The sequence below is a fragment of the Danio aesculapii genome, chromosome 8, assembly GCF_903798145.1.
Source record: "Danio aesculapii chromosome 8, fDanAes4.1, whole genome shotgun sequence".
Classification (NCBI taxonomy): Eukaryota; Metazoa; Chordata; class Actinopteri; order Cypriniformes; family Danionidae; genus Danio; species Danio aesculapii.
The window spans coordinates 46230841-46245387 of record NC_079442.1 but is presented as its reverse complement, the minus strand read 5'-3'; the positions used below and the strand labels follow the sequence as shown (position 1 = coordinate 46245387).

The window sequence follows — 14547 nt, the reverse complement described above, 5'->3', positions numbered from 1 at the left end:
GAAAATGTATAACTGGCACATGTTGTGTTACCAAAATGCACATTGAACTCACAGTACATTGGAGTTGGTTGCATTCATAAAAAACAGAGATACAATAACACTGGATTACAAGCTGATTGAATATATGAAGCTACAACAAACTACAATCATATGAAAAGTTATGATATCCTTCTGAACTCCATGGTTTTCTGTACCAGGACATCTGGTCCTTGGTGGGTCTTCACATTTGCAAAATAAACACTCAGTTGAACAATAACACATGACGTACTGTTTTGCACAGTGTTATTTGCTTAAAAACAATAAGCTAAACTGGAAAAGCCATGACCAACCAAGTTAGGACATCCTTGATTTTAAAGGTATAGATCACCCAAAACTGAAAATGCACTCACTCTCAACTGGTTCCAAACCTTTATGAGGTTCTTTCGGTCACACTTTATTTGAGGGTCTGTTTGTTGAATTTAAATTACATTGCATATACAGTTGAAACCAGAAGTTTACATACACTGTATAAAAAGACACATAACCATTTAAAAAACGTCAGATGTTAATGTGACTAAACTTTTTTCTTTTAGGTAAAGTTAGTATTATCAAATTTGTTTCTGTTATGCTTAATAGCAGTATAATAAGAGAGATATGTTTTGAGAAATTGTTTATATCTTTTCTTGAAAGTCAAGTTTACATACAATAAGATTATTATGCCTCTGAAAAACCTCAGATGAAGGTGTCAAGGTTTTGGATGTTTCTGATTGGCTAATTGACAACACTTGAGTTAATTGGGGGCACAACTGTATTTAAGGAAAACCTCAAAAACACTGCATCCTTTTGTGACAACATGGGAAAATCAACAAGCCAGAATCAACAAAAAGCCAGATTACAATTTGATAATTTACAATGGGAAAAGAATAATTTTTGGAGCCATGTCCTGTGGTCTGATGGAAATAAGATTGAACTGTTTGGCCATAACGACCAGTGTTACATTTGGAGGACAAAGGGGAAAGCTTACAAGCCTAGGAACACCATCCTCACTGTGAAGTATGGGGGCGGCAGCATCATGTTGTGGGACTGTTTTGCTGCAGGAGGGTGTAGCTGCCGTCAGAAGCAATTCTTATATATTACACTCTATAAACATACACTTTACAGTTAAAAGGTCAATAAATAGTTAAAATGTTCAGAGTAATCATTAGAATAAATAAGTAATGTATTTTTGTTGTTATTTCATGTTAATTCATTTAAAGTTATTTAACTAAATCTATAAAGGGGAGGGGGAAACCTTTTCTTGTTATGTTTAGCTTGGGAATTATTTCATTGTTGCAATCAAAATATTCTTCCGATGCACTACAAGTAGTACAGCCACAAGGTGCTGTGCTAATAACACGTTTGTAAGGATTAAGAAATACAAAGAAGTTTGTTAAAGAGAAACTGCTACCCTTCAAATTTATTCCTCTTGAGTTAGAGAGGCCAATGAGGTATGTGTCGTAAAGTGTTAACGGATGTGAACATGTATGATTATGTGTCCGTATGTTAATGTATAATTAGCCAATTAAGTGTATTTCTTTAAATGTTGAATGTGCACTTTATCTTTTGGTTGTATGTATGTTGTTCATTATGTGCAACATCACCTTTAAAGGGTTAATTTAAGTTTATGTATTTCTTTTCGTAGTTCTGACGGCATTATTGGGACATAAAGGAGCGCAAGGCTAGAATGTACAAGACATACTACAGACTCGCGTCCGAATAAATGTCTGTTAAAATCAAAACGACTTGAGCCTTTGTTTCATCTCGAGGGGAGTTACAGAGGGACTGGTCCACTTCACAGCATAGATGGCATCATGAAGAAAGAACATTGTGTAGAAATACTGAAGCAACATCTCAAGACACCAACCAGGAAATTAAAACTTGGCCACAAATGGGTCTTCCAAATGGACCATGACCCTAAGCATACTGCCAAATTAGTTAAAATGTGCATTAAGGACAACAAAGTGAATGTGAATTAACTCTCTGATCTCAATCCTATAGAAAATTTGTGGGCAGAGTTGAAAAAGCTTGTGCAAACAAGACAAATCTGACTCAGTTACACCAATTCTGACAGGAGGAATGGGCCAAAAATCCTTCTAAATATTGTGAGAAGCTTGTGAAAGGATACCCAAAACATTTGACCAAAGTTATACAGTTTAAAAGCAAAGCTAAAAAAATACTAAGGAAATGTATGTAAACTTTTGACTGTCTAGAGATTAATAAAAAAAATTCTCTCATTATTCTGGCATTTAGCAAATGTAAATCATTTAGGTAATCCTAACGGACCTAAATAGTAAACGTTTAGTATTATTTACCATCAGACATTTTTAAAAAATGGTTATGTTCCTTTTGTGTATGTAAACTTCTGGTTTCAACTGTACATGTCAACTAATTCTCATTAGATTACAAGTAGACTGTTAGGTTGGGGTTGGGATTAGGGTTAGTGTAAATTGACATGTACTAGCAAAGTTTCTTATAGTCAGTTAAATGTACGTTGAAGGAACAGTAGACAGCAGTCTACTACTCAAATGGACTATCAAAATAAAGTGTTACATTTCTTTCTTATGTTGAACACAAAATAGTAGGAAAAGCAAATATTACAGTAGTCAACAGTTACAGGTTTCTAACCTTCTTCAAAATCTCTTATCTTTTGTCCAACAGAAAAAAAAGAAAGTCAAACAGTTTTGATACGAGCAAAGGCTGAGTAAAGGATGACATTGTTTTCAGTTTTGGGTGAACTATTCCTTTAACATAACTGGAATTAAAAGGGTAGCACTCACAATAATGAATCTATTCTGAGTGCCCATTTACCATCAACCAAGTCAATTGACAGGTGATATTTTGGCATTTTTTAATAACTATGGAGAGTAACTGAGGGGGTTGGTTTAAAAAAAAAACACTGAATGTTTTGTCAATGAATAATATTGCTATCTCATCTGACATCATTGCCATGTTATTATAGCTAACATCAGGCACACATCTCTAGGTATCAACATCAGTACTGTACACTGAAAAATTCAAAAGACGATTGTGAATGTGTCAGTGACCCACCTCCAGTATGATAAGCACTCTCCCTGCAGCCAGACTCATCAGCTGATGGGTGAGGTGAGCGTAGCCCTCCGGGGTCACCTGAAACCCTCCTAACGGATCACCTCGTGCCGCATCAAACCCAGCAGACACCAGCACCAGCTCTGGGGCAAACTAGAATACAGAAAACCCAAAAATGTGACGACCTGGCTGGGATTTGCTTATTGTGCTGTGACTATTGCTCAGTAAAGTTGTAGGTGATCTTTGAAATGGGAGATCTTTTTGTTTATTTTAACATGCTGATTACACAATTCACTTGTCTACTGTATTTTTGTTAGCCTTAATAACCATAACCTAAATAGCTGGGTTTCCCCTTGAAACATTACCATTGTGTTCCATGCTATTTGCATATGTTGTGCGAAAACGCAGGCATTTTCTTTATTTGTTTGTGTTGTGAGAAAATGCAGCACATTTTTTATGTGTTTACGTTGTGAGGATTTGCAACACGTATGCTATCAAACAGATGAAGATTTTTCCTTAATTTGCAGGTTTTTTTAAGTTTTTTAAGTTGCAGCAAGTTAAGCTCTCTCGGTCACTGTAATTTTACCTCTCTTGCTATGGGCATCACTAAGTGATGGAAAGCCGCCATGTATTCTGGGTCTCCCATTTTCCCTCCGCTCCAGGGGATGTTGACGTTGTATCCTCTGCCTTTTCCTAGTCCCACCTTATCATAGTTAGCATCCTCCGAGTTCGGAAAGAATGCCCCATCTTCGTATCGATGCAAGGAGATGTAGAGAACACTGGAAGAAATAAAAAAGACAGACGACATGTCAGTCTTTACAAACCAATGCTAATGCGGCTGATCCCGCACAAACTTTACACATATGACAGCATAAAAAGCATATATTAATAATACAACCTGTGGAGTAAAAATCTTTTTTTATTGATCCTAAAAGCTTATGAAATAAGAGTAAGAATTTTTTTTTTAAGATTTATTTTTGCCTTTATTAGATAGGACAATATTGAGACAGGAAGCAAAGTTGGAGAGAGAGAGGGGGGTAGGTTAGGGAAATGTCCTCGAGCCGGGATTTGAACTCGGGACGACCTGATGTGCTACTGCACCATTTTTCGGCGCGCTAACCACTAGGCCGACAAGAGTAAGCATATTGTTATGAACCGCACAGTTTTGCTGCGTGTATGTTCTTTCTGTCTCTATCCATCTCTCTCTACCGGCCCTATCATTTTCACAGGTACCGCCTACTTCGAAGCACTATTGGCTGAAAGGACTGCCAATCTAAATCAATCGTGTGACGACGACTTCTCTCTCTGCCAATCTCACTTGTTGCAAAGCCCTTTAAATCGGAAGCGGCAACGGGAAGAGATCAGCTGCTGCTGCTGTTGTTGTTGTTGTTTTGGCGTGTTGTCTGTTTGGTGGTGTCCGTGTGTTTTGTAGCTGTTACTGATGTTGACTTTGATTGAGATCTACTGATGTTGACTTTGAGTGAGATCTACTGATGTTGACTTTGAGTGAGATTTAATGATGTTGACTTTGAGTGAGATTTACTGATGTTGACTTTGAGTGAGATTTGTTTGAGAGTTCTGATGTGTGTTTTTACATCTCTAGCCCGCTAATGCTCCATTAAAAATCCTTTTTACTTTTGACAAGGGAGATCTGGAACAACATAGTAAGTCACGTGACATACATACTTTGCACGCAGGATTATTGATGTATAGACACACTAGTTAGCGAAGTGTGCTAATTTTGTGTAAGTTCAGGGCGTATTTGGCGCTGAAGACTTTTCTTTTCATATTGTTTTCTTATTTAGTGGTTTGGGGAGGAGTTTAAGGGAATATTTTTGTTATATTTATTTCTTTGATTTTGCTAGCGCAATTTCAGTTCCCTCTCCCGGGTTTATCTTGGTTATTTTCAACTTCATCTTATTGTTTATAAATATTGTAAATACTGTGGGAGCAATAAATCTTTTGCGGTGCTAATTTGTAGTTGTGTCTTCTCTTGCCATTTTTAATCTCCAGTTTATACTTTGGTCATCTTTATGTTACTCCTTTTAATTCCCTAGACATTTTTTCATCAAGGATCGTAGCAATATTAAGATATGATTTGCAGGCCCTAGCCTGAGAGATGTAATGACTTAGAATATTTTACATTTATTCAGTTAGCGGACGCTTTTATCTTACAAATAAGGATAAAACAGCACTAAAAATCAACAGAGAGTAGCAGTATGCAAATGCTCTGACAAGTCTAAGTTCCTAAGTATATATATTTTTAATGATATTAAAAATTAGTAGCTGAAGTAATAAAGTGATAATTTAAGTAATAAAAATTAAGTAATAATTAGAAGCAATAATTGAGTTGCATTTTAGAATTTTAAAAAAAATAATAAATTGGAGGTGAATCATATTGCACAATGATTTCAATATACAGTACATATTTGAGTTATGAGGTACTTAAAAGAAGGTGTCTGGTAAATAGGAAAAGAGCATCTTACCTACACCTATTTAGTTAATTTCCTTGTCTTGAGTGGAAAAGTATGGCCGTTGAGAGAGATAACCGATATAAACAGAAACGTATAAGCGGGGGAAAGCCCTCCCTTCTTCTGCAATGACCTTTATTTCTGTAGGAGTGTCTGACCTTCTTTTGCAAGAGAATAAAATCATCTTTCTATATAACTGAACTCTTATTCAGTGACGTAAACTTTAAATTGCCATGATACAACTCCCTCTAGTCTATCAACTTTTGTATTTAATGAAATTCTGTCATTTTAAAAATCCTTTTTGTAAGAGGAACTACTTTCTTCCGCCATTCAATCATATCTGCAGCTGACGTCAGAACAGCAGGAACTGTTGCTCATTCAACGTCATTTTAGAGCTAGTGTTTGAATGATTCTCTAGCTTAATGTCTAAAGTGATGACAAAACAGGTGATTTTGCTCACATTTTAAGATTATAAGGCTGAACAGCATGAAATGCCATTTCAGTCTATAGAGATTTCCCAGTATTTCTCTGTTGCAATTAGGAGATCACAATAATAAACCCAGAAAAAGCCAAAGCAACACAATCACTACCAGATTACTGTTGTGTTTGCGATAAGGAAAAATGCAAAACACATGCGGGCATTTCTTCTTTCTTTCTGTTTACTGAACTACTGTAGTCTGCAGTAACGAAAACAGGAGACTGATTAGAAACAAACAGATAGCCAACCAAAAATTAACTCAAGTTTAGTGAGCCAACAGAAAATACACCCATTCCTGATATGCGAGTCCCATCTCACACTCAATACAATACAATTACTATGGTATAAATTCAGCACTACAACAAACAAAAGAGAGAGAGAGAGTCAGAAAGTCACTTACCAGTTTAATAATGATTTGATCATCTGTAGTAAGAAATCACGCTGAGTTTTTCTCCCCTAAGAAATTATTATGTCTCTGTCGCCATCTTGTGATATTGTTTGTTTGCTTATGCGTTTCACCCAAAATTAATGTTACTCTCCTTCCCCTTTACTCACCATCTTTAAAAACATAACAGCTCCAAAATTAGTACATCTAAATTTGTGTTAGGAAAAAATATTAAATAAAAAAGTTTAAAAAGAGAATCAAGAAGCAAAAAAATTTATAAAATCTAGTTAAAATGTTGTAGTTTGTATTTTTTGTCAATATTTTGCATGAATTTTAAAGTATTATCTTTTTATTTCTAAAGATGTCCTATGACTAAACTATTATTTAATAAAAAAATATCTGCTTAATAAATCTGTTTTGTTCAAATGCACCAAAATACATGATCTATACCAGGGATGGGCAAACTCGATCCTGGAGGGCCGGTGTCCCTGCATAGTTTTGCACCAACCCTAATCAAACACACCTGCTTGTAGCTTTCTAGTGATCTTGAAGACACTAATTAGGGTGTTCAGGTGTGTTTGGTTAGTGTTGGAGCAAAAGTCTGCAGGGACACCGGCCCTCGAGGATCGAGTTTGCCCATGCCTGATCTATACTCACTGAGAAATTAATAAATATATTCATTTATGTTGAACACTGTATGTATTTTTGGCTATTTCCATAAATATTTACAGCATAAAACTGGTTTGCGCTTCAAAATCACATTTGATATTATTCTTAATGGCAGCACCAGACAAACCTGTCATCCTCCTCGAAGATGTGCTGTGTGCCGTTTCCATGGTGAACGTCCCAGTCGAGGATGAGGACACGCAGAGATTCACGCGTGATGCTCTGGGCATAGCGTGCAGTCAAAGCAGCTGTGTTAAAGAAACAGAAACCACAAGCTATGTCTTTCTCTGCGTGATGACCCGGAGGACGGACTATAGCCACAGCGTTTCTCACCTGCAGGGCCAAACAAACAATGTAGGACTTTAAGATATTTCCAAGCACAAAACGAGACATCATTGCTTGTAAAAATCCCAAAATGTCAAACCTGGCCTGTGAGTATGGCCTGTGCAGAATTAAAGCACGAGCCAGCAGCCATCAGGGCACAAGTGTAGCTCTCATTACTGATGAAAATGGAGATGTATTCGTCCCCCAGTCTGTTTAGTTCTCTGGGTTTCATGTGCTCTGAACTCTTAATGGTGCTTATGTGCTTGGAACTAGCACAGAGGTAAACAGTGATGTACAACATTAGATTCACCAGTCACAGAAATGATATATCAGTAGCTATGTTTCCATCCAGAGATGTGAGTTAAATTTATGCACAAGACTGGAATATCATGCGAATATAAAAGACGTGAAGGGTGGGCGATATGGAAAAAATATCATATCATTATTTTTTCTGAACAAATCACAATTCACGATTTTTATCCTGATTCTTTTTCAATTGTTCTAGTTGACTATTTTGCAAATTACAAAGGTACAATACAACCAAACTAATGTCCCCATATAAAAATATACTCTTACCATGTATGTTTAGGAATATATAGCGATACAACGATTTTTCGTGAAGATCGTGCAGTGATTTTGATCGTCCAAGATCAAATATCGTCTTATCGCACAGCCCTAGTGCGAATAAAGCAATGTTTCCATCCAATGAGTCAAACAGAACAAAATCGTCACTTAATAAACAGTAAAAACTTATTTTGCTACGATAGGAAAAGCTGCGTGAATATTGTCTTTATTTAATACATGACAGTGGTTTTCATGTTAGCTGAGTAGCTGTATATAATCCAAGTAGGATGTATGAAAAAATAATGCGATTTTCTACAAATAAAGCATGAGCACACATTGCTTTGCATCCCATAAACACAATCAAGCCTTAAAAATACACTCTGGACCACCCCTTTAACATCATCAAATTAATAAAACAATCAGCAAATGATAAATAGATGACAGAAAAAGGAATAAAAAAAAATATCATAATTACAAGATTAAAACTTGTAGATTATTTAAGTAAGGCAAACACGTTTATTAACCATTACTAATGGTGTACATATACTTTGCAGCCAGTTTAGACCAATCGTTTCATCCTCTCTGAGTATATAGTAAAGTTTTTCTGAATCGTTTCTTTCACTCTCGCGGCTGTGCGCACTGTCCGCTGTGAAGCAAGCGGAAAGTCTTTAATAAAATAAAAATATTTTATTTTATTTAATAAAAGAGTAATGCAAAAACGCATACGAGCTTTAGAAAGCAAAGCAAAAGTTAAATCCCAGACATTTTAGGAGATTTAGAAACCCGGGCCGGACGAATTGTTTAAGTCCCAAAAAGGCGCGTCTCTCTGGGTCTGCAGAGGACGTGAGACTGTTTGTGGGAGTGTTGACAAGTCTCACTCACACAGAACGAAACGGGTAAATTAGAGAAGCTTTTTCGCTACTTAATTGATCGCGGTGTTTGGTTATATTGGGTGGATACAAAAAAAGTGTAAGAGGATTATAATAATAGTAAAAAAATAATAATTATGTGTCACTAAATATACCTGGGCAGCCGTTAATATACTTGGGCGGCCGTTAATATATCTGGGCGGCCCGCCCAAGTAAAGTCGATGTGTGGGAGGAACTGTCTTATAACAAAAATCACATGGCTTTTTTGAAAGTGCATACTGGAATTTGTTTGGTAAGTGTTTCCATCGTAGTTCAAGCACATTTTTTCTTAGAATGGAAAATAACGATAATCTTACTCAATTATGCGTATTAATTTTTTAATGCATATTTTCAATATTGATATGCATTTCAACTGTTTTCTTAATGTGCATATCCAAAATGTGCATAAAAATGGGTGGATGGAAACATAGCTAATGACAGAAATGAAATACAAACACATGAATGTGATCAATATGTATTTATTGATCTGAAAGCACTTCACCTGTGACAGAGTGCCAGCTCCTCTTCTGTTGCTAGGCGAGCTGGTATCCGATGGCAACGGGACAGCAGGCCCAACTCCTCATGGCGGGAGAAGATTCGTGAAATTCTCTGAGGGAGCTCTGGATGATGACTGTAGGAATCAATGCATTCTTATCTGATATATTACAGTATGTAAAAGCAAATAAACATAATATACACAACTGAGAGAACTGGCAGTCTACTGGGTTCCCACTTTAGTCTTTTGGCTTAAGGAGCGTTAGAAAAGTCTGGGACTTCTAGTGTTAAGACAGATATCAAATATCAAATAAACTGCTGTGGTGCTTATACAGTTGAAGTCAGAATTATTAGCCCATTTTTTCTTTTTTAAATATTTCCCAAATTACGTTCAACAGAGCAAGGAATTTTTGTCTTGATAATATATTGCCTTCAGGAGAAAGTCTTATTTTATTTTGGCTAGAATAAAAGCAGTTATTTTTTATCATTTAACGTTAGTATTATTAGCCCCCTTTAGCAATATTATTTTAGATTGTCTACAGAAACAAACCATTGTTATACAATGACTTGACTAATTACCATAACTTGCCTAATTACCCTAATTAACCTAGTTAAGCCTTTAAATGTCACTTTAAGCTGAATACTATTATCTTGAAAAATATCTAGTAAAATATTATGTGTCCCACTTTATATTATATGGCCATAACTAATATGTACTTACACTAAAATTAATAATTCACTACAATGTGATTATTCTGTAAATGCATGTTTTTACATTGTACTTATACTTCACTATAATATATATATATATATATATATATATATATATATATATATATATATATATATATATATATATATATATATATATATATATATATATATATATATATATATATATATATAATATATATAATATATATAAAATATATTAAGCCTAATATTATGGCTGAGCCTAATATTATGGCTGAATAAGCCAAATAGAATCAACCCACCTGTTTGCTGTAGTAAAAACCCCTTTCTATATTCAAGTGCATTTTTTGTTTCCATGTATTAAATAAATAAATTGTCACTTTTCTAATTAAATGACATACATATAAATATATATTTTTAAACTTACAGGCTAATTCACATATTTTATGATCTGAATGATAATAATAAATAAAGTATTTTTTTAATAGTAGACAACACTTTCTATCTGTCACTTTCTATCTGTCAGTGACTTAGCGACAGTTAAAGTCTCTAAGTGGTTCTGTCACTGTGCTTAATCCTTTCTGTGCAAGACTGTGTGGTGAATTAATGCCACACGAACTGTAAAGTGTTTCATATTGGTAGTTCATTTTGAAAAAATAAGTAGGGAAATGTTCGTTAAGAGTTAAATTTTTCGCTGGAGGAAACAGCTGTGCTGATGAGGTGAAGGCCGAGAAAACCTGACTGCTCCTCCATGTCATTGAGATACAGAGGATACAAGGTTATCTATATCGAAGAACTGCAAATAAGCAGATATTATAACAATTTATCGATAAACACACACCTCGTTCTCTCGCTGTCCACGGCTGTGGTTTGCTGATCAAATGAAAAACAAAAGACGGGCAGGAGCCGAATTCTGCCATCATTTTCTTACCAAATTTAAAGTGGACTAAGCCGATAATTTAGTGTACATGTTATGAGCTAATCGCAAAAGTTTTAGGGGGGCTGAATAGAAATGTAGGGGGGGCTACATCCCCCCTAAAATTGGCCTATCAATGCCCATGCCTGCATGTAAATGAATTTCTGTAATTACATTTATAATTACACATCCTTTAGACCAGTGTTTCCCAACCCTGTTCCTGAAGGCACACCAACAGTACACATTTTCAATCTCTCCCTAATCAAACACACCTGAATCAACTTTGCATAACATCAGAAGAGACTCCAACACCTGAAGTTAATGGGTCAGAAAAGGGAGACATCCAAAATATGTACTGTTGGTGTGCCTCCAGGAACAGGGTTGGGAAACACTGCTTTAGACCATAACCCACACCTAACCTACCCATACCACCAAACCTTTCCTTAACAATACCCATAACCCACCTCAATAGCTTCAGAAGTATTCTACGATACATTATGAACACACTTAGTACATTGTATTTATATTTTGATGTAAGTACATAGTAGTTAAGGACACTTAATATAAAGTAGGACCAAATAAAATAAAATAAATCAGCTATTAGAAATGAGTTATTAAAACTATTATGTTCAAAAACGTGTTGAAAAAATCTTGTCTGTTAAACAGAAATTGGGGGAAAAATAACAGGGGGGCTAATAACTCTGACTTCAACTGTGTATTAATAATATAATGTTAAAATAATAACAATAATAAAATGGTTTTAGCTTGAATATCATTTTGCATGATTGAATAGCAACTATGAGGAAAAACAATAAATAATTGACCTCAAAATAGTATAGAAAAAATAAAATATAATTTAAAGACAAACAAACAAAATAATCCCTGATATTCCATGACTTTGAAAAAAAGTATAAAAAATTCCTGATTTCAATGTCTGCAATAGATCTCCTGAAATCTCCTAAAATTGCACGATATTCCAGAAATTGCATGATCAGTGTGCACCCTGTGATAATGTTATTTGGCAGTGGTTGCTCTCACCCATCCCACATGTTGTGATGAAGCATCATTCTCTGGTCATAAACTAGCCCAGTGATCGGAGAGGAAACCTTCACTTCTCCACATACTGGAGCTGGCAGGGGGGAGACTTCAGACAGAGGACCGCCCTCTGAAGGTCATCCAACAAACACACACATTGAAGAGCAGACAACTAAACAAGCCTCGAATTTCTTTATAAAAGTGCTAAATGATGAAACAAGCTTTTCAACAATATATTAGAAATAATTTATCTTCCTCCATCTCTTCTCTCTGTTTCAGAAAGCTAAACATTTGTTTTTCAATAGACTTTACAATAGGGTTTTAAAATACTTCTAAAGCATTTCTTAATCTAAATTAATATTAACTTCAACATTAATAACTTTTTACTATTTAAATTGAGCTAACAGTATTATTGCAATTGAGCTAACATTACTAATGAACAGCTGTATGATTAGTATTATTAACATTAACAAAGATAGTTGTGGATAGTACAACAAACATACTCCTAATTAATCGCTAATAATGAATTAAAGCTGCACAAATTTATTTGAAAATGCATAATAATAAATTGTACTTACATTAATAACTATAATAAAGTGTAATCAGATTGTTTTTATTGGAATTGTTCATGTCTTATAACTGCATCTGTACGTTACAGTGATCTGGAAATCATTCGTCAATACGTCTACTTGTAAATAAAACATTTTATCGGAGTTCTTACCAAAGGTCTGAAGACTCTTCCAAAATGGATACAAGTCTGAGATGGTCTTTGAGATTGACTTCAAGGCACTGCAACACAATATGACAAAATATAACTTTTCGTAGAGAGTTAACAATATACAGTGGGTGAAAAAAGTATTGAACATGTCACCGTTTTCCTCAGAAAACACATTCCTAAAGGTGCTGCTGACTTAAATTTTACCTGGATATTGGTAATAGAGATCCATATATGCAAAAAACAAATCTTTTTAGCTTAATTTTAAAGTTATGCGTATTAAAATGAAATGATGCAGGGAAAAAAAATATTTAACACATGAAGAAAGGGAGATGTAGAAAGGCAGTGAAAGCCCAGACAGCAGCTTAAATATCGCGTAATTATTCAGAAACCCTCTGCGATTTGTCAATTTAAATAAACATTTGCAGCTTCAGTCCAACATCTACATTAGCAGGATGATGAAGATCAAACCAGAGTGGACATTTCAGCAAGACAATGATCCAAAACTCTCAAATGCTTTCAGAGAAAGAAAATGAAGCTGTGGAATGGCCCAGCCAATCACCTGATCCTGAGTCCAATAGAAAATACTAAATAAAGATCAGATTTGATAGACGAGACCCTCAGAAAATGAAGATTTTTACACTCTGTTGAAGGCTGTGAGAAACTCACACCTGAGGAATGCATTTGACTTAAAAGAAAGCGTCTTTAGGCTGCCGTCACCAAAAAAGCTTTTATACAAAGCATGGTTTCCGCTACATTCATTCTCCCATTGTGGGGCGCCACGCCAAGATTCATCCCGCCAAGGCTACATTACAGCTTCTCATTCAAAACATTCAATGTTTTTAATAGCGGGTGATAATCGCACCAAAACGTATTAAAAGGTAAGTTAATTATACCAGCGCGAACTTTTCTGTAACCATAGTAGTGCTGTGCGTCATTTGTTTAACCCTTTAAGGTTACGTGCTGACTGGCTGACTGTGACAGGTGCGTGATGCGTGAGGCCAGCAAACACGACGTATAGCCGTTTTACTTTATTTCAGGACGCCTTAATATCGGAGGCACTCATAAATATTCCTAGCAAAATCGAATAAATGCTGGAGACATACTCGTTACATAAACGCACTAAATCGCACTTCAGCAGCGTTTATTTGAGAGCGCACAAGAAGATCTGCGCGCTCTTAAAGCGGCTTATATTTGAGGGGGAGGCAAGAAGTTTTGTGCACGAGCAGAAAAAATCGGCGCGCAAGCAAAGAGATCCACATGCTCGTAGGCTACTACATAAATGCGATCTCGACTTCTAATACTGCGCTCAGGACATTTGTCATTGAAATAACGCCACAGGTAGTTGGTAGATCTGTGTAAAAAAGGCCTGCCGCCACAGCTGGAAAATATCCTAGAGGAAACACTGTAAAGTATTAAATACCTTTCAGTAGTTCAGCACTTTCTCCGTCTGTCATTCCATTGCTATTACACTACTCATTTTCAGATTTTTATTGTCTTGTTTTATTTTTATAGGTTTGTATTGTTTTGGTTTTTACCAAAATCTGGTTCAATTCCATATCAGCAGCTCCTTTAGAAATATTATTCCCAGGAAAAAACATGATGTGCTCCATACTTATTTTCCCTCCACTGTATCAATGCAAATCTGTGTCTTGGTTAGCTCACCTTTCACAGGGAGCGCCAGCAGATGGAAGGTGAGGGCAGGGGTCACCCAGAAGTGACCTAACACTAGCACAAACACCCTCCGCTGTGGACTGCAGGTTATACCCACCCTAACAGATGAAGTGCTGTGTGTGAGATCTCAACCAAAAAGAAGAATCCTTTATTGTTTAAC

At 35.7% G+C, this 14547-nt stretch overlaps 1 protein-coding gene across 2 annotated transcripts in view; it reads right to left on the bottom strand.

Annotated features, from left to right (window-relative positions):
- Positions 1 to 14547, bottom strand: part of hdac6 (histone deacetylase 6) — a 52659-nt gene that overhangs the window by 19234 nt on the left and 18878 nt on the right. For both annotated transcript variants that reach the window (XM_056464083.1, XM_056464082.1), the window contains 8 exons: positions 14379 to 14485; positions 12720 to 12787; positions 12002 to 12128; positions 9362 to 9490; positions 7488 to 7656; positions 7194 to 7396; positions 3650 to 3842; positions 3067 to 3216 (listed from right to left, as the gene is read on the bottom strand). In XM_056464083.1, the coding sequence (XP_056320058.1) occupies positions 3067 to 3216; positions 3650 to 3842; positions 7194 to 7396; positions 7488 to 7656; positions 9362 to 9490; positions 12002 to 12128; positions 12720 to 12787; positions 14379 to 14485 (1146 nt within the window). The remainder of the gene's footprint in view (positions 1 to 3066; positions 3217 to 3649; positions 3843 to 7193; positions 7397 to 7487; positions 7657 to 9361; positions 9491 to 12001; positions 12129 to 12719; positions 12788 to 14378; positions 14486 to 14547) is intronic.